This window comes from Bemisia tabaci, chromosome 1 (assembly GCF_918797505.1).
Source record: "Bemisia tabaci chromosome 1, PGI_BMITA_v3".
NCBI lineage: Eukaryota > Metazoa > Arthropoda > Insecta > Hemiptera > Aleyrodidae > Bemisia > Bemisia tabaci.
Genome location: NC_092793.1, coordinates 35,835,128 through 35,855,045, shown reverse-complemented (window position 1 = coordinate 35,855,045; position 19,918 = coordinate 35,835,128). Strand labels below are relative to the sequence as shown.

Below are 19,918 nucleotides of genomic sequence, written 5' to 3'. Positions count from 1 at the left end.
CAGAAGTAAAGAAAGAGAGAAAGGAAAACAAGTATTCAAACATGCCTGGAGAAGAGTCCCTTCTTCTGTTGTCAGTCCTAGGCTTAATGTTTAATTCTAAATGTCATTCCTCGTCTTTCTGCAAAAGTAAATACATTTTCTTTTGACGTCCACCGAAATTTTCACTTAGGAATAAACAGTATTGTCTTAGTTGATAAAATTTTGTACCTAAAATTTATTTGACGTTCACTGCACATTTCGTCATCGGTATGCGTCGCGTTGCCCTTTGCGTCGCTGGTTTTCTCGGTATATTATGCGACAATCTTGAATTCATACCATTAAACCCTTTCACTAATGGGCTTCTGACAATCTACCAAAGAACAAGTACTTAATTCTCTGCAATAACTAGTTAAAATATGAAATAGGAATGCAGTTTCATACTTTAACTGAAACCGCACGATATCCTATACATTTACCATAGTTAATGTATCTTACATATAAACTGGATTACGCACTTTAACTGTAACACATAAGTATAATTTTAAATAGTAATATATGTACACATTAAACAGGTACTTATTAAGAGCCGTCGTAATAATCACTTAAAATAAAACCGATAAAACAAATTACTCACAAATATTTAATGAAGTTCCCAAAATATTACGGAGAGTTATAGAAAAATCTTGAGAAGAACTGATGCAAAATTACTCTGAAAACATTACCTTGAAGAGGTATTGAGGTGGAATTTTGAATGGACTCGTCACATCTTTGTCTTCGTTCTTGTATTATTTCAAATAAGGATAGATTCCCATAGAATTGGTCCGTTTCCATTCGTCTCTGAAACAAAAATATGATATCAGTATGAATTAAAAAGAGGTTGAAAAGAAACGATTTCTAAAACTGCCTCAATCGTAAGGGACCTTCTTGCATAAAAGAAATACGGATGAGGGCGTAAGCTTTTTGAAGGTAAAATCGATCGATAATCGCAGTTAGGGAATCGAGAAAATGTATTTAAAGAAAAAAAACCTTCGCACGTTATATTTTTTTCTTCTTAAAAAATATTTAAAATATTTGTTGACAGTATGAGTGGCTTTGCATCTAAAAAATGTCAACGAGTCATGCGGAACTACCTAAATGTTAGAAGGTTCCGTCCCCTGGCCGCTCCCCAGCCTACCGCCCACCCCCGTGCTTTATTTTCTCAATTTATGATGAGTTATCTCTAAATCTTTTCTTTGATGTATTGGTAACATGATTTTCAGTTAATTATTGTAAAAGCTCATTTGGCTTTACGGATAAGTTCTAAATTCTAAATTTTAGAAATTGCTTCAAGATGCTTCGGTGCCAGAAGTAAACAAGCAGGAAAGTCCAACACGAGGTGTTGGATAAGCGCGGCATAATCATGAATAATCCTAATTTAACCGAGGATTTATGGGAGGAAAAGAAAGTTTAATCGATGAGTGACAACTTGAACTTATTAATAGAGGGAAGCTATGAAGTATATGGTGCCAAAGGAAAACAAAAACATTTCCATGTAAATATGAGCTGCGAAGATAAAAATATAAACATTCGTCGCATAAAATAAAATGATATCCCAAATAATGGATGTCAAGTTAAAATTTATTAATTAAAAGTCGATTAATTAAAAGTTTAATCAATTAAAAGTTTTAATTAATTAATGAAAAGTTTAATTAAATTAATTAATTAATTTAAAGTTTCTCCTGTCTTCAACATTACTATCGTAAAAACGCAAAATATAGACAAAAAATTTAAAAAATTCGATTCAAACTTATCAATTTTTTTCGTAGTTCAAAGTAACTTCTGTCATCACAGCTTGCGTTTGGTTGATTTACAGTCAGCAGCAAATAAAGTGAACGTTAATCTGACCCTATGAGAGAGTTTCAGCACAACTCATACACTGAAATAAAGGTTACTAAATATAAGACGGAGCCGCCTTGGACCAAGTAACCGTTTACTCAAAAAGTATCGACTAGTGACGGAAGTTTGTTCCAACAGAACAGAGTTCGATTTGATCAAGTACACGGGTTACCTCAAACTAGCAATCCAAGTGTATTTGGAGTGAGAAAACGTTTACTTAAAAGTAGAAACATTCCGAGACGCGAAAATATTTACTGAAATTATGTATTCACCTTCGGTTTAAAAGGAGTAGGTACCTTTGATCTTGATCTAAGTCAACCGTTTACTTATAATCAGGAAACAGTTGCGTATCTCTCGTGCGCGTTCACTGATTACAAGCAGACGATTAGTTTAAAATTAGTAAACGACCGAGCGTCCTGCCGGAATAGGTTTTTCCCAGGCGCGTTTACTTATTTCTATCCAATCCTATTTATTAAAATGCAAAGTTCCGAATCTTGGGGCATTAACTTTGAGAGAACCACCGGACCGATTTGCGTGATCTTTTTCTTAAATGAAAGCCCCTGAGCTGTAGATTTGCAGGCTGTGATCGTTTTTTTGATTTTCTCAAATTTTCTCCCATAATTTTCTCAAATTTTCTTCGATGCATTAAAACGGAGGTCCGAATCTTTGGACGTTAACTTTGAGAGAACCATCGGACCGATTTGCATGATTTTTGTTTTAAATGAAAGCCTGTGATCTGTAGATTTGCAGACTGTGATCGTTTTTTCGATTTTCTCAAATTGTCTTACTTTTATCGACGAGTGAAGTTTAGCTGGGCTCAAATTTTCTCCCATTTATTCAGACTAAAGTCCGCATTTTGGGACATTAACTTTGAGAGAACCACCGGACCGATTTGCATGGGTTTTTTTTTTAAATGAAAGCTTCTGATCTGTAGATTTGCAGGCTGTAATTGTTTTTTCGATTTTCTCAAATTTTCTTACTTTTATCGACGAGTAAAGTTCAGCTGTTTCGAGCGGTCATCTGGCCGCTACCTGCTTGCCCGTCCCTAGATACCCCCCCTAGGGTCTCAGCCACCCCTCCCACCACGTTCTTTCGGCTATCTCCGTTTTCTTTCGTATAGCTTTCCTCCCACCAACCTCAAAGAAGGTTTGGGTCGCATTGTCGTTCGTCACTCACCACCCACATTCCGTCGCAATCTCTCGGCTACTCCACTTCACCACTTCTTGATAGGCATCCTGGCGGTTTGACTGACCCTGACTTATTAACTGCAGCGGTGCGCACACGTATTGCTAACAACATGTATTGTTATGGACATTTCATTCTTATTTGTTCTTTTCTCTTTCCAACTTTGTTTCAAATTTGCTTGAAACTTCGTTTCTTCCTCTCTCTTTATTTTGTTGGTCGGTCGACTACGTTGATCGGCTTTTTGCTATTGAAAGCACATTAAGACTTCATGGATTTTCAATATCATCATTTGATCTTCCGGAATTGCTTCCAATTAACCTGAATCTTCAAGGGTCGGAGCCTGACTCTCCTCCCCCTAAAACTATGATTCCATGATTTCTGCCGCTAACCCAGAGCAACATCAAATTATTTCTGAAATAATTAGTCTCATCCAAAATCCATCTTGCACGTGTAATGCGATTTTCATTGATGGTCCAGGAGGATCGGGAAAAACTTTCGTTTAAGAATGTCTTACTGCGTATTGTACAAAGGAAAACTTAGACGTCATCTCCGTTGCTTGGACAGGTATCGCCGCATCGTTGCTACCTAACGGTCGGCCGATTCATAGCAAATTCAAAATTCCTTCGGTTCTGAATGAGAATTCTGTGTCGGGTCTGACGGTTAGCTCAAGAGAGGCTGAGACTATTCGGAAAACAACGATCATTTTTTGGGGTGAAGCTCCCATGGTTATCACGCATGCTCTGGCATGCATCGACCGACTTCTTAGAGAATGGGTAATGATATCCCTTTTCGAGGAAAAATTGTCGTCTAGGGTGGTGATTTTAGACAGGTTTTACCCGTTGTTTCGCATGCTTCTCGCGAAACATTGGTGCAACATGCAATCAAATTCTAACCACTTTGACCTCTTTTCAAAATCAGAAAACTTACTCAAAATATGAGAACTTCGCAAGACGAAGCGGAGTTTGCAAAATTTTAACTCGAAACAGGTGATGGTGTCTACCTTTCTGCTAAAAAAGGCTATGCCGGAATTCATTGATTTACCGACAAGCAGTATCACTGAAACTGATATTATTACTGAAATTTATGGAAAAGATAGCTTCCTCATGTTCGAACGTAGTTTTCACAAACTGCGCAATTCTGGCCCCTAAAAATAAGCATTGCAATGAAATTAACGACAAGGTTGTTGAAGTTCTTTCAGGTGTCTCTAAAACGTACTTCAGTGTTAACAGGCTCATTGTAGAGGGAGAGGGAGGGGCTCTCAATTTTCCCCTCGAATTATTGGACAGTCTTAATCTTAGTGGCTTACCACCGCTTAAGCTCACACTTTTGGAGGGGGTTTTTGTCATGCTTTTAAGAAACCTCAACATTTCTAAAGGTTTATCGAATGGTACCCGATTGATCGTCTGGAAACGTTATGAAAATTGTCTTGATTTGCAGGTCATTTCCGGCGAGAAGGCCGGTGAAAGAATTTCACTGCCAAGAATTGATTTGTCACCTGCAGACTCCTCTCTCCCTTTCTCTTTTAAGAGGCGACAATTTCCAATTCGCATTGCGTTCTGCATGACCATCATCAAAGCTAAGGGTCAAACACTGAAGCGAGTCGGCATTTATTTACCCCAAACAGTTTTTGGCCATGGTCAACTATATGTTGCACTCTCACGAGCTACATCGTACAAAAATTTTGAAGTCCAAATTCTTCCCAAAGGCAACCGTACAAAAAACATCGTGCACAAAGAGGTGATTCGATCTTTTAAAAATCCCAAAAACCTCATAGTCATTAGAAAATTATCAAAAAATAAAAAAAAAAAAAAAATTAAAAAATAACACAAAAAAAAGAAAAACTAATGATGCGAGCTTTTTATAACATTTTTCAGTAGAGTGGCAGTCTCCACCTTGTAACGCAGAGAGGCATTTAAATTCCTTGATCTTCTGCCGCAGAATCATCATCATTATTAAATAGATTCAAATAATCGCTCCGATTCCAAATAAGCTACTGCACCACCATTGCTAGCTGTGGAGGGCGCCCGTAGGGCGCCCGGAGCAGCTAGTTGTTGTTTTAAATTTCGTGAATAGTCACATCGAGGTATGCAGACTGCACCCATACCATATGTATTTAGTCCAGTCATTCTAGCCAAAAAAAGGGCCTAACCTTGGACAAATTAGCACAAACTGCTTTTGTGTTTTAAAGCGCCCCAAAACATGTCTAGAGCCCCCCAAAAAAAGTTTACCATTAGCCTCCCTCGGGAACACAGCCAAAATTGCTTATAACAAAATGGCGGCCGTCTGAAATTACGTATAAATTGATTCTTGACTTCGTCAGCGTTTTCCCGATTTTGCGTAATTCTAGTGCATCCAATGAAAAAAATCATTCTTGTCGTTTTTTTAGAGGATAAAATTTTGCTTACAAATATATATTAGTTTTTTTAATTTTGACTTGTTGGTGCCGAGCTACGAGGTCCGACACCGAAAAAAAAGGCTAGAATTTTCTTGAAATTTCAAGTTTGGTTTGTAACTTTTAAAATGCAGCTTCGGCAGAATTTTTTCTCTCAAAACTGTTGGCACCCATGGAAAGTGCATGAAATTTTCTTTTCAAAACACATATTACATCAAAATTTAACTGAAGGTATAAGACCTTTATAGGGCCTTTATGGAATGGTGTCTTTGACATTTTTTACTTTGTGTAAATTTTGGCTTGAATTTCGATTAGTGTGACCCTTTTTCACGAATATTCGACTATTTTTGAAATAAATTTTGTTATTAATTCAGTCATGGTACATAGTAAAGGGAGAAGCACCCCCTTAGAGCAGCATTCCCTTAGAGGGATGGTTGACCGGGGGGGGGGGGGGGGGGCATACCTGATCCGTTTACTGTTTGGCCTATCGCAGCTAAAAATTCTAAGAAAAAAACTGTAAAGCACCTAGTTGTCAGCAGATTTTCATGAAATTTGGTGTACCCCGGTATATCGATCTAGGAAATTCGAATTTGACGTTACTTTCAGTCTAAATCAAAATTCAAGATGGCGAAAAAAAGATGGCGGCAATAATTCGTTAGATACCTGTTTATCGACTGATTTGCATGAAACTTGGTATAACCCTGTATTTAGCCCTAAAGAATTTGAATTTGATGTCGAATTTAACCGGAACTGAAATCAAAGGTGGTGGGAAGAAAGTGGTGGCCATAATTTTTTAAAATTAAAGATGGTGGGTACAATTTCAAAACTACCTATTTATCGGCAGATTTTCATGAAACTCGGTGTATCCTGGTATTTTGATCTGGTAAATTCGAATTTGACGTTACTTTCAGTCTAAATCAAGATTCAAGATAGTGGAAAAAAGATGGCGGCCTTAATTTTAAAAATATATGTTTATCGGCTGATTTTTATGACATTGAATATTACCCAGTATTTTTACCAAAGTTTGTCGGTTTTGGTTTGAAAACTTATAATATAAGGTAATAAGACAGAGTAAAAAAGTAATTGAGGGGCTCGGAGGACAAGGCACATAAGTGCAGATTTCGAAAAAAATGACACATTAGTGGTTCCAACTAATTCTAGGTTTAAAATAAAGTCTGTGAAAAATTCACCGGCAGCATCCAATGCTTAAGCAAAGCATCAAAATGTGAGTTTAAACTCTCTTTCTGCCATAAGGCTTTGTACAATAGTTAGCAACTTTAAACATGTTTTTCTCGAAATAGCTCGACGAGGTGCACTTACGCACCTCTTCCTCCAAGCTGTTTAATTGAGAGTATAAGTGTTAAAACGTAATTTTTTCAGTATCGTCGAATATTTAATTGACACAGATTAAGAAATACAAAGCCGAGTAATGAAATAAAATATGTACTAATTTTTTACTCGGTCTATTGAAAGCTAAATAATATTAAATAATGTGCGAAATGATGTCGCATATTCGGCTGACAAGATGCCGAGGGCAGTAAAATTTTAATGTTTTTATTATTTTCCTTCTTATTTACTTAGATTTCACCATTTCACACGAGCCTGCGGTACGTCATGTAAAGCATAGGTGCATACTCCTCTCCCCTGTTGACAACCCCGCCCCCCGCTGACATCTGTACTATCGTTATAATCCTTGTTCGCGCTTACGCTAGAGTTGGCCGCCCAAAAGTTCCAAACCTTCAACGGTGTGTTGAATTTATCATAATAATTATTAGTTTTACTATTGATTCCTCCGACGCAAAAAGACCCGCTCCCCGAGCTGCCGCCATTACACAGCCCAATCCCTCACGTAAAGCGCTTCGCGGCGGCGGCTGTGCTCGCATTGTAACTTCCCTCATATGTGAGATGGCCCATTCCGCAATATTTTTAAAAAACCCTTAAATGTACAGATTTCGCCAAGCTCTGTCCTATTCGTTTATTTTTACGTGATTGTATGCATAAATACGATGAAATTTGTCTTCACTTTGTATGCGTGAAGTATCTGTTAATTCCGTACTGGCGGTCATAATATATCCATTTGCGCTCTTTGTAGAAAGCAGGGAGGAGGAGGAGGTGGGTCAGTCTCCCCTCCTATTATTTATTTTATAATACGTTAATTAATTTTTCCTCTCTAGAAATTATTTAAATAACTTCTCACGATTGATGGAATATTTGCTGTATTGATATGACCTTTTGAGGGATGGTGTTTTGCATAGAAACTCAACTTTCTGTAAATATTGCCATTTTTTACAATTTTAAATAAAGCCGTGTCAAACCCAAAAATTATGGACATTTTTGAAACAAGGTACCCTATCTTATTGAAAATTTTATGTACTTTCACGTGGTTATAGTGGTTTTTTGATCAAACACTTTTATAATGCTTAAAAATTAGGAAAATGGAGCTAAAAACGGACTTTTTTCAGAAAAGTGTTATTTTTGATCCCAGAAGAAATTATCCTACCGGCAAATATAATTACTTACAAGGATGCTGAACATATTTTTCTAGACCAAAATTTAACGTACTTTTCAGTTACATCAATCACTTTAACTTTAAAGCTCATTTTAAAGCGATAAAATCTCAAAAATAACAAAAAAGTTAAATTTCATCATTTTTTTCTTAACTTTTTTTAAACCAAAATTCAGTGCTAAGACCCCTCAAAAAGGTTGTACGGCAAGTTTTAATAGCTGTAGGTTATGGGAAATTCCATGAACTTTTCATTCCGCACCTTTTTCTTTCTTAAACGCCTTTTAACACGTAAAAAATAAGAAAAACCGCGGGAAAATTTTTTCGGACAAATTGCAAGTTTTTTCAACATTGCCTCCGCATTTTCACGAGAGACGCCAAAAATACAAATAAAGGTATATTTCTTACACAAAATTTTACTAGCTTTTCGATAATTACCATGGTTTGATTGAAAAAATTGTTTGCAGCCATGAAAAACCACAAAAACATGAGACAAAGCCTTGTTATTGGACAATTTGTACATTTTTAACGTCTCAAAAATTGGCTTCCAAGTACACTTAAATACCTTCAAAAATTTATTCATTAACATTTTTTTAACTTTTATGTGCTATTACATTAGTACCATAAAATTTACTTTTAAAAAAATGACTAAACTTGAAAATTTTGGGTATATGTTAAGGAAAAGGTTCTAAACACAGCAGCCGGGTTTTCCAATAGATAACTTTAACGCCTTATCTATATCTCTTTAAAAAATTCGAAACAGTAATTTCAGGTATGCAATTTTTTGGAAATTTTCTGCTCTAAACAATTATTACCATCGTTAAATCGTATTGTTAGTTTCCAGCTGTCAAAAAGCCGAAAATCGTTGAAATTCTGCAATTTCTAGAGAAATCATTTTTTAGCGTAATTCCCTTAAATACGCTTTTCAGGTACATGTTGTAAAATTTAAAGGAAAACCAGTGTGTTATTTGTCTTGCAAATTTTATAACCTTTCAAAAAAGTATATATAAGTTGTACTTTTGTTGAAAAATAATTGATCGAAAGCGCTGGAAACGGAAAAAAACAGCTGAATTTGCTGTTAAATATTAACTTCATGCTTTTGAATGATTCGTCTCACAATGAGATCATAAAAGATGAAAAGGTAAAATGAATGGGTATACTTATGTAAAATTTAGCGTACTTTTCAAAGGTTTCGTTGTTTTTAACCTTTAATTAATTATTTTGACCTAAAAATGGTCAAGAACGCAAAAAATCGTGAATTATCAGCAGATTTTGCCAGTTGTTGTTTTTAAATGGTAAAATTCGGAAAGAAAAAAAATAATAAAAGTCTAAGTTTTGTATATGATTCTTAATCAAAATTTCATGATATTTAAATCTGATCTCTTGCAATTTTTTTGTTTACCCATTATTTTTGAGTTATAAATGAAAATCCGTATGCACGTCCTCTTTGAAAATCGCCGCAAGCCGCCATTTTGAAAAACTGCGATTTAACCACTTTCCCGGTGGAATTTTTTGGTAAACTTTTTTTTTGTCTTATTGGGTACCTAGAGACCCTATATACCAAAGGAAAAGTTTGTGCTAATTTGTCCGAGGTAAAAAGCTAGAATGACTGAACTAATTATTATTAATAATTAATTACAAAAAATGGATAAATTTATCGAATTTTTGACGAAAAAAATTATTTAATTGCATATCTGTAAGTGTCGAAGACCCCAAATGGCAAGTACCGACTTGTAAATTTTTGCCTACCCATCGGGATTTGAACCTGGGACCTACAGTATACGAACCTAACACCCTACCTACTGAACCGTCGGGGCTTATGGCTCCATCGGGAGAATTTACACTATATAAGTCGTTGACTTAGACTCTCATTATTATTGTGATAATGAATATGCGTGAGGTCTGATGGGTTAAAATTTTTTGTACCCGAAAAGATGAATTTGGAGCAAAAAAGAAATACGCGTGTTACTGTCGTCACTTTTTTGATGTTTATATATTTTTTTTCCCATCTTATATTGATTTTTAATTTTTTTAAAAAGAATCCAATACACTTCACTTTTTCTACAATACATTTTTTTAAAAAAATGTTCTCTTTTCATTTTTTCTTAAAGAATCACTAAAGAATCGCTGACTTTAAAAAAATAAGAATAAAGAAAAAAATGAAACTTTCCGAAAATGTTTGTAAAATAATAACTATTTATTTTTGATAACTGTGATTTTTACATTTTTCAAAAATATTATTAGTCCTATTCAATTCGACTATCATATTCAATATTCTAGACCATTTATTAGACCATTCTATTTCAATTAGAATATTAATGTATATCTATCCAATAGCTCTAGGTACTTCACATCGGGCGGAAAAGAAAGAGTGTGAGTACTATAAAAGAAACATTAATAGTTCTAATTCCTTACTTTAAGAAATAAGATTTTTCGATAACGTTTTGTACCTATACAGTTTGCTCGATTTAATGCGCGGCTCCGCCGTGAGTTCAGGGAACCTTTTTCCGGCGTGGGCTTATAGTATTCTTAATAACTGACCAAGCCAATTAAAACAAAAATCGAATAAAGCATAACATTTGATTAGTACATATGAGTATATACCGAAGTGTTAAAATTAAATAGTTTGCTTTATTCAACATATAATTTTTCCTTCTTCCACATTCCACCACTGAGCCCCCTCCGTTTCCTGGCATTAAAGCTACGTAGGTACCTATGAAGTTGGTGCGTACATACTTGTGTATTACATGACTACATATATATCTATTACTGATACTTAATATTACAAAAAGAAATATAACAATAAACACCATAATCATTTCACTTCAACTCAGCAATAGTTTAGGTACTGCAACAGTTTTATAGACGATGCCAATACGGATGTACCCATGAAAATATGAATCGACTCGATGAACCCCAAAAATTCCGTCTTTGTAATATTCAGCGCATCCCAAGTAGTGGCCAGAGACAAGAGACCCTCCACTAGTATCTTGGCCATTGTGGAAACTTTTACTTTCGGGACTTCAGCATTCTACTATTGACTTACCTACATGGTTGATGTTTAACAACAGGTTGGTAGTTTTGTTTTGCAAACAAGCCGAAAATGGCCGACGTTTGGGGAACTTGTTTGACTTATGACGTCACCCGAAGCTCATCATCGACCATGTAGGTAGGTCAACAGCCGAAATTAGGGTGATGACTGTTGCTCCCTAATAATTGTCCATAAGGAACCGTTGAATCCCCGAAAGTAATATTTTCCACCTGTCGCTAGGAGGCCAGTGGAGGGTCTCTTGTCTCTGGTAGTGGCAGTGATCGCAATAAATATCGATTTTATCGGTTGATTATCGCGATTATATCGGTTGCAATCTATCGCAATATTATCGAATAAAAAATTTCGATTCATGGCGATTAAATCGCTATACATCGCAATTTTTTCGGTCAATAAAATCGCGATCAATTTTCGTCAATAAAATCGAGATTAAATCACAATATATTGCGATTTTTGTTGCGATGATATCGCGATAAACTGCCGCGCGATAAAATCGAGATTTTATTGCAACAAGATCGAGGATAATCCCTCAGATGTTGATGATCTTAGCGATTTTATTGCCGACAAAATCGCAACAAATCGCGATTTTACCGTTGAAAATTTCTACTTGGGATACGACGTGCGTACATCATTTCTTGGAATTCAAAAGAGCAGATGATGGCTGCGCTTCCTGTTTTTACGCTCTCTTGACATGATATGTATGTTTAAGCAGCTTAAAGAGGTATAATCACGAAAAATCATATTTATACGCACATGACCGGCCAAGGAATAAGAAAGTATAGGCCACGGAGGCAACATTGCTTGTGGATCGATATTTAGGGATCTAGCTGGATTCAAAAACAAATTTCGAGAATTTTTTCTTCGAAGATTCCGACATAATGCTCTCTATGGTGTCCAACTACATATGTTTTGAGAGGGTTGATTCCTTTTTTAGTGTATTTTCCGAAGATTTTTACGGGTGGTAGTTCTCCCCTAGGACTGGTTTGGTATTGAATTTGAGCTAAATCGGCCGAGCCGTTTAAAAATGGCGAGCTTTGAAAGTTTTAGGCGAGGGGTGCGCGGCATGAGGGGAGCCGGCCGGAGCAGGGCCGCACAGTGGGTCAGGGGAGAGAAGTTTTTGGACAAACTTTTCGTCGCGCAGTGGGTCAGGGGAAGGAAGATTCTGGACAAATTGTTCGTCGCACAGTGGGTCAGGTTAAATGATCTGTTCTTGAACAAAATCTCACCATTTAACCGTCACAACCTTTCGCAGCGCGTTCGCTGGCAACGTACGCAACTACTATTTTGTGCTATTGCTTTCTGGTGACTGCCGGTGGGTATGTTGCTGCCGTACCGCCTCCACGTAGGCAATTTCTCGTACATCGTCCGTCCGCAACTCTCGCCTCTGGTCAATCAGCGCAGTAGTGGAATTCCCGCTCGCCGCGCACTCTCGCGACAAGGTACGCAACTTCTTGCTCACAACGTGCTCACCTGCTCACAACTCAACTTCTGTTTCAATTCTTAATTCATTCCCTTACAGATTGATCCCCCCCCCCCTTCGGAAAAAGCACTCTTCCCGCGGTGGACGCGCGGGTCGCTTAAGAAGACAGAACAACTGGATGGACACTCAAACTAAAAAGCGCGCGCGAACTGCGCGTCTACAATACGCACGCGAAGCGCGCGTCCTGGGGGGGCTTGGGGGGGCGAAGCCCCCCCAAAAAACCGGCGCGGAGCGAAGCGGAGCGCCGGTTTTTTTGCAAATTCAGGGCGGAACGTTGCGCACAATGGTTAGGGTATCCCGTGCCCTAAACGAAGCAGATTTTAATTTTTTTGTTTTAATACTGCTCTGTTTACTGTGGCATCAATAACGCTTTGAGATTTTCCGTATTAAGGCATCTTTTTCCGTGGACAGTCACAATTTATTCATACAAAATGTTCGATTTTCGATTACCTTTGTATTTTACTCAGTTTACATAATCACACGCGTGACGTTTTAATATTGTATTGTATAGCTACACTTCCTTTTCTTCACTCTCTCTAAAGTTGATGGGAAGGTGGTGAAGAAGTGCTGGATCCACCCTATTTTGTAGAGAAACAAAGTGAAAAGGTTCGAATACTTCAAATACAGTAAAACATTTTGAGCTCTTATGAGTATCCGTACAAGACTGAGAGGGGGGGGGGGCGAAAAGATCGGTCCCAACAGGCCCTGTAAGTCTGCCAACGGATCCTCTAGGGGGATAGACTTGATGGGCAGAGACCTATGTCGAAGTGTTGGACTCACGCAAAAGATAGAATCAGACCAGCAGCACAGAATATATAAACTCAACTCCCAATCCCTGTTATAATCAAAATATTTTAATCCTTGCATCTTTGCATCCTTCCACCTTGAAAGAACTATAATTATTGTTCACAATAATTTTGATAGATGGGTTACTTTATTCCTTCATAAATTGTGTTGGTTTAAACAGATGCTAACGGCATCCGGCAGAAATTGCATGCATCATCCTTATAGGAGGCGTCGCCACCTCCTTTACTAATTTTAAGGAACCTGGTTTCTTCTTTCGGCGCAACCTGTATTCTTTCATCCAGAGAGCTGTTACTTGGAATAAGGTAACGAGTGTATTGCTAATGGGTCCCCCCCCCCCTCCCACTCAGCATAGAACCTTAATACAATCTTTGTATAATATTGCACATCTTACACATCAATATTGCAGCCACATTATATCCATCTTAGTAAGAATGAGGTAAGATTGCATCAATGTTGATGTGCTACTGCCGGGGACTCGCCTGAACATTGCAACAACATTGATAGTAAGGTTGAAGTAACATTACAATAATCTTACATAATATTGATATGCCCCCGTCAACATTGTTATCAGGTTGACACTTCTTGACATCTCCTTGATTGCTGGTCTATCAAGCTTACATCAATGTTGATATTGTCAGTCTTATCCTGACAATACTGACTTAACATTCCATCCATATTAGTAACATTACATCAACATATGTCAGCAAATAACACCATTGCTTTGAGATATCATGCTGAGTGGGTCGGAAGGCGCCCAGCCCGTTTACTAATTTTAAGGATACTGGTTCTTTCTTTCGACGTACCGTGTTTTATTCGATCAAGCAAGCTAATGACTTGGAAAGAGGCAACGGACGATCTCAGAAGGCGTTCGCCCCGTTTACAAAGTTTAAGAAAACGATTTATTCTTTCGACGCAACGTGTTTTCCTCTTTCAAGCAAGATGGGTAGTTGAAAAAAGGAAACGACGGTGCTCTGAAGGCGTTGTCCCCGTTTACTAATTTCAAGAAACAGGTTTCTTCATTCAAGTACACGATCGCTTATTTTAAAACGCCGTTGATTTTATTCAACAAAATAGGACTTTCCCGTTCCGAAATAACTCTGAGTGCCTACATTGAGACACCCGGTGTAGTCTTCCAAGGCGGACCCGCGTTGGAATTAGTAAAAAATCCGAATCAACGCGTCTACTGAAATTTAGTACGCCTTTTTTCAGTGTATGCTACTTGATACAACGAGATCAAGTTTAACAAAATGAATTTGGTTATCAGTTTCAGAAGCTAAAACAGCAATTTTAGCCTCATCCACAATCTTGGAATTGACAATTTCGAAAACTGGACTAAAAATTCGAGTTGCAGGTCGAAAAATACCACCTGGTATCAAGTTTTACGAAAATCGATGCAATAGGAGCCGATATAGCATTTTAGGCCTTATCCGCCATCTTGGATTTGCGAATTTTGGAAAATGACTGGAAATTCGAATTTCTCGTCGCTAAATACCCCCTGATACCAAGTTTAACGAAATTCGATGCAATAGGAGCCGATATAACATTTTAGGCCATATCCGCCATCTTGGATTTGTGAATTTTGATATAGTGACTGAAAATTCGAGTTCCTCGTCGAAAAATACCCTCGGTTACCTAGAGCACTTTATAGACAGAGTTTGGCCATTTCTGTGCCGGTTTTTCATTGGTTGCGAGAAAATAGGCTGGCAGGATGTTCTTACGGCCGTAAATAAACAAACAAGATGGCTGTTATCAGCAAGCAAGTTTGAGGTTATGCACATCTTATATCCTATACTGTGATAAAGGCGAAAGGCAATTGACGGGGTTTTCATGCGTGTTTTTCATGTGTTATTCGCAGATATGCTAGTTGGCGCGTGTACGTAGTATACCGCATTTGCGATCGTTTCGACCCCCTACTCGATACAATAACCGAGTCCCTTGGTTCCTTACCGGAAAGTGACTGCCGCGAACTTCTGAGATTTTCCAAAGCGTATAAAAAGTTTACTAATCCGTCAAAAAATATGATTTAACTTGTTTTGTCTTTCTGGGGCTTTCTAGTTTATGTGTAATGAGTACCAAGAGTCTACGTTACTTGGTGTTGTATTATGGTCCCCTCTGAATTTAAAATTTCTCAAATTCGGCGCCCTCCAGCCGGCGGCCAATCCCGTGGGAGCACTCTCAAACCCGGAAAGTGACGCCATACCCGTCCGGCAACGGCCAAAAATAATATTGCCACAACGTTGCTGCAACGTTGCCGCAACATTGTTTTTGGCAGTTACATTGTGACAACATTTCCGCATCTACTTCAGGCAACCACTTGCCGGGCGGGTAGGTGCTGCTCTCTGGTTGGTTGAGAGTGCTCTCAGTTCGTTTTTGGCTCGTTACCTGGATGTGCTAGTAAGTCGTTGTTGCTCTCGATATTTTTCCCTTTTTGGAGGTAATCCGCAAGGATTACCCCATTTTTCATCGGACGGGTCGGTGATGCTTCTGTAGTTTAATTTTTGGTCACGCCAAACTAAAGTTTTGTGTTTCCTGTTCATTTTCATCCCCTCTTCATTTGTGGCATGTGGTCTGAGTCTCTAGCCCGGCAGCTCAGCAGTCTGTTCTGTTACCCCACATCGCTTCAGTGTTTTTAAAAAAAAACCTAAGAATGCGCCGCGCTGATTTAAAATATGCATATATAAGCAGAAGCAAACGAACTGATTCGAGGATGGCTGAGCAGTTCAGCACTCTTCGAATGAGAATTTCACTCCACCGTTTTGTTCAAAACGTTGCTTTGACAAATCTCCACAACCATGTTATGCATTTCAAAATTTAGTACGACTGCTTTGATAGTCAGGGCCAGCCAGGGCAGCCGTAAGTGCAATCTGTGATGAGCCTCGAGACTCATTAGACCGTTTGCTAAACTTGACTCATACAGGAATCCACTTACCCCTCTTTTCCCCACGCTCCTGATCACTGCGTCGGCGTCTCGACGAACAATAGCTGAGGGTCGCCAGGCGCGGCTGGGATCCTCAGTCCATCGCCTAATTACTTACGCTTGATTAACCATTTCACCGTCACGCTAGGATTCATCCAATTTAAAAAAAAAATGTTTCGCGTGTATTTAGCAATTTTTTCCTTACTCTCAGTTAAAACACGAATAAGAAGAGGCCTCATTCATAAAAATTGGCCGAATAGGAGAGAAGTTACAGTATTCGAAATCCGAAGAAATCAACGAAACCTCAATTCCTTTATACAAAAAATAAAATGAAGGGAAAAAGAAATATATAAATTACAAATTCGATAAAGTAAATCATCGTAGATTGATAGAAAAAATTGCGAGTGTGCTTCCTGGGAATCACACCAGGCTTTTAACATCCTGATAGGGAATTCAGAGTGAGATTCGAGGATGCATACTCGGAATTTAAACCTATTCGGGCAGGAGTACCGCAGGGATCAGTCCTGTCCCCGTTATTATATAGTCTCTTTACGGCGGATATACCCAAACCAAAAGGTAACTCAATTATGGGAGTCTTTGCGGATGATACCTCGGTACTCACAAGCGCCTCAAGATACGAGGATACAGTGGAGGTTCTACAGGGAAGCCTGGACGATATCCAGAACTGGGCTGGCGCTGATGGGACTAAATTAAATGCCACCAAATCGGAAAACGTGGTTTTCACATTTAGAAATTACGTCCAGGTCCCCCTTGTTGTTGACAGGAAAGCCATTCCGCATGTGGATAAGGCGCGCTATCTCGGCCTTATCATGGATGCAAAGCTAAAATACAAAGAACATATTCTTACTAAAAAAGAACAAATTAAGCTAAAATGCAAAAAAATGAACTGGCTTATTGGAAAGCATTCCAAGCTAAGCCTTAAAAACAAGATCCTACTATATAAAACCATGATAAGGCCGGTATGGGCGTACGCCTGTCAGTTGTGGGCCTGTTCGGCAAATTCGAATATACGAGAGATAGAAACTATCCAAAACATCGCGTTAAGAAAGATAGCCCAAGCTAGATGGTATGAAAGGAACGTCGATATCAGGACGGAACTTGGAATAGAAAGCCTTGAGGTTTTTATCTCTCGTATGTACGAGAGATACGCAGAGCGTCTGGAATCTCACCCCAATACTGAGGCAATTAAGCTTCTGGATTGGGTCGGGGAGACCAGACGTCTTAAACGCAGGAAGCCCCACGAGCTTCACACACCGGACTTTAAAAAAGTCTGAGTTGACCCGCTTCTCTCGCTAGGGACTTGGTCCCACCTTCAGGGCTCTGCTCCCCTCTATTTTTGTCGATAAGGGAGCACCCCTACGTTAAAAGACATTCTGTCTATTAAGTTAGCAGATACCTCCTAAAGTTATTTATCGTTAGGCTTTTGCACTTTCTGCCATTCCCAATTCACTTATTTTACATTAATTATTCTCTTTGCCATGATTTTTGTCTAATCTTGTATCTCCATTAACTGTAAATTCTATACTAATCTCTTCAACTACATATTTTTTCATATTTTTTTGTTTAGTTTCTGACACCATTTAATTTTAGTTTCAGTCCTCTAGTTTTAGTTTCAGTCTTCAAGTTTTAGTTTTAGTTTCAGTCTTAAGTATATTCAATTTTAATTTCAGTCTTAAAGTGCCTATTTAAATATTTACCATTTAAATCAAAATGTAAAAAGACCCATATGAGGGTCTAAACATCTCATTGTAAATACTTTAACATGTATTTTACTGAATAAAAAAAAAAAAAAAAAAATATAAATTACAATTAAATACAATTGACCTCAGAATTTGACAAACAATTCAATTAAATAACGGAGCAAAAATTGGGAGAAATTACAAAAAATTCGCTCCTTGCAGGGGGCTTCTTTGTAAGAATTTTGACCTGATGACAAGGGTCGAATAGCAGCAGTACTCCATACAATACACGATGTGTCTGAACGAGTTAAACATTTTTTATATGATCAAATCGAAAAATCTTTATATTTTTAACTACAGTGTCCCTTGATTCGTTTAAGACCCCCCCCCCAAAAAAAAAAAAAAAAATCCGTCGAGATTCTGGATCGTAAAGGCGCTTTAAAAGTATTCTAGGGCTATAATAGCTAAATTATCGGAAGTGATTCTCGTTATATTATTAAAAATAAATTGAGTCTGTCGTTTAATGCCTTAGTTTCTCTAATACGATTATTTTAAGCACTCGAAAATTTATACCACCAATTTTTGCCATGGCGAGGTGATTTCCTGAGAGTCGATAATATCACGAATTTTTCATATGTAGAACCCTTCCAAAATGGTTTGATATTTGGGCAGCCGATCCGGCCATCGAACCGGGGTTTAAATGGAAGCTGATAATAACACAAGGCTTTGAGAAAAATTTTGAGATGAGTATAGGAACGGTTTGTAAATAACGAGGAGAGGCGGGGAAAGCGACTAAAATCCAATCTAATTTTTGCCGTTTTTCTGTTGAATTGATGTTGCCGCGGACTTTTGACTGTGTCCACACATGGTTTCTGTTCAGCACATCGATACATAAGTATTTTTACACGTAGAATCTAATTTTCACGTCAAGGAGTCGACATATTTTGATTTTTTCGATTTTATACGGAAAATAGATGTTTTTTCGGGATTGAAATTACTTACCTATTATTGTTTCATACAAAAAAATGCACACAAAATGACTATAGCATATTGATTTTTATATATGTGCACTCACGAAATTGGTTGGTAAATTCAACGAGTGGGTGCATCGACCTGGTGTATCAAGTTTCTGCAATTTTTTACGGCAAATCGGTAGATTTTCGGGATGTAGATTGCTCACTTTCAATTCATGAATGAATAAAGCATGGACATGGTTGAACATCTTTGCATGGAAATACGTTTAATATAACAAAATCAAGACATATTTAATGCAATTGCATTTATATCGAGTCAATTCCTTTTCAATAATATAACGGGATTTATAATACCGGTGATTTGGGTATTTTAGCCCCAAAATACCCTTAAATCGACTTAAATCTTTCAGGAGTTCGACAGAATTTTTCCTTACCTACTTCTCTTAAATTATTACGTAGCACTTTTCTTTAAGAATCTGATAAGATTTTGCTTGGGGCAGATAAAAAAAAAACTTAAACTCGTTCGAATGGCTTTCTACATTCTCAATAGGTACACGGTCTCGTCAAAGTGCGTCGTTGACCTCGCAGTGTTGGATCGTGAATTCTCCTGTTGTGCTTCTTGCCTAATATTTTAAAATCTTTGTGATTGAAAACTTAAGGGGTGGATATGTGCGAGTTAATGACGCGCCTTATCAACACATTGTGTTGGAGTTCACTGCTTATTTAAATTGTTACCGCCGTATAATTGAAATTTTTGTCAATATTAGCTTCTTGTCAATGGTATGCTGAGTCCCCGCATCTTGTTTGTTTATTTACGGCCATAAGAGCATCATGAAGCCTAAACACTTGTCAACCAATCAAAAAGCAGCTCAGTTTTCCTGCAGTAAAAAGATACGAATGGCCATACTCTGTCTATAAAGGTACTCTACTGTTACCAAGTTTTACGAAAATCTATGCGATAGTAGCCGAGATACGGGGTGCAGGAATGACGTGTTGCCGTGAAGGAGGAGAAGAAGACGGAGAAATCAACGATTAGGGTCTCTTGACGACATACCAA

General features: G+C 37.8%; 1 protein-coding gene across 24 annotated transcripts in view; it reads right to left on the bottom strand.

Moving 5' to 3' along the window:
* LOC109038096 (calcitonin gene-related peptide type 1 receptor) overlaps positions 1 to 19,918 on the bottom strand; it is a 506,731-nt gene that overhangs the window by 132,559 nt on the left and 354,254 nt on the right. For all 24 annotated transcript variants that reach the window (XR_011899882.1, XR_011899881.1, XM_072300421.1 and 21 more), the window contains one exon: positions 702 to 816. Coding sequence is in view for 22 of the 24 variants with exons in the window: in XM_072300421.1 (XP_072156522.1) it covers positions 702 to 810 (109 nt within the window). In the remaining 2 variants the exon portion in view is untranslated. The remainder of the gene's footprint in view (positions 1 to 701; positions 817 to 19,918) is intronic.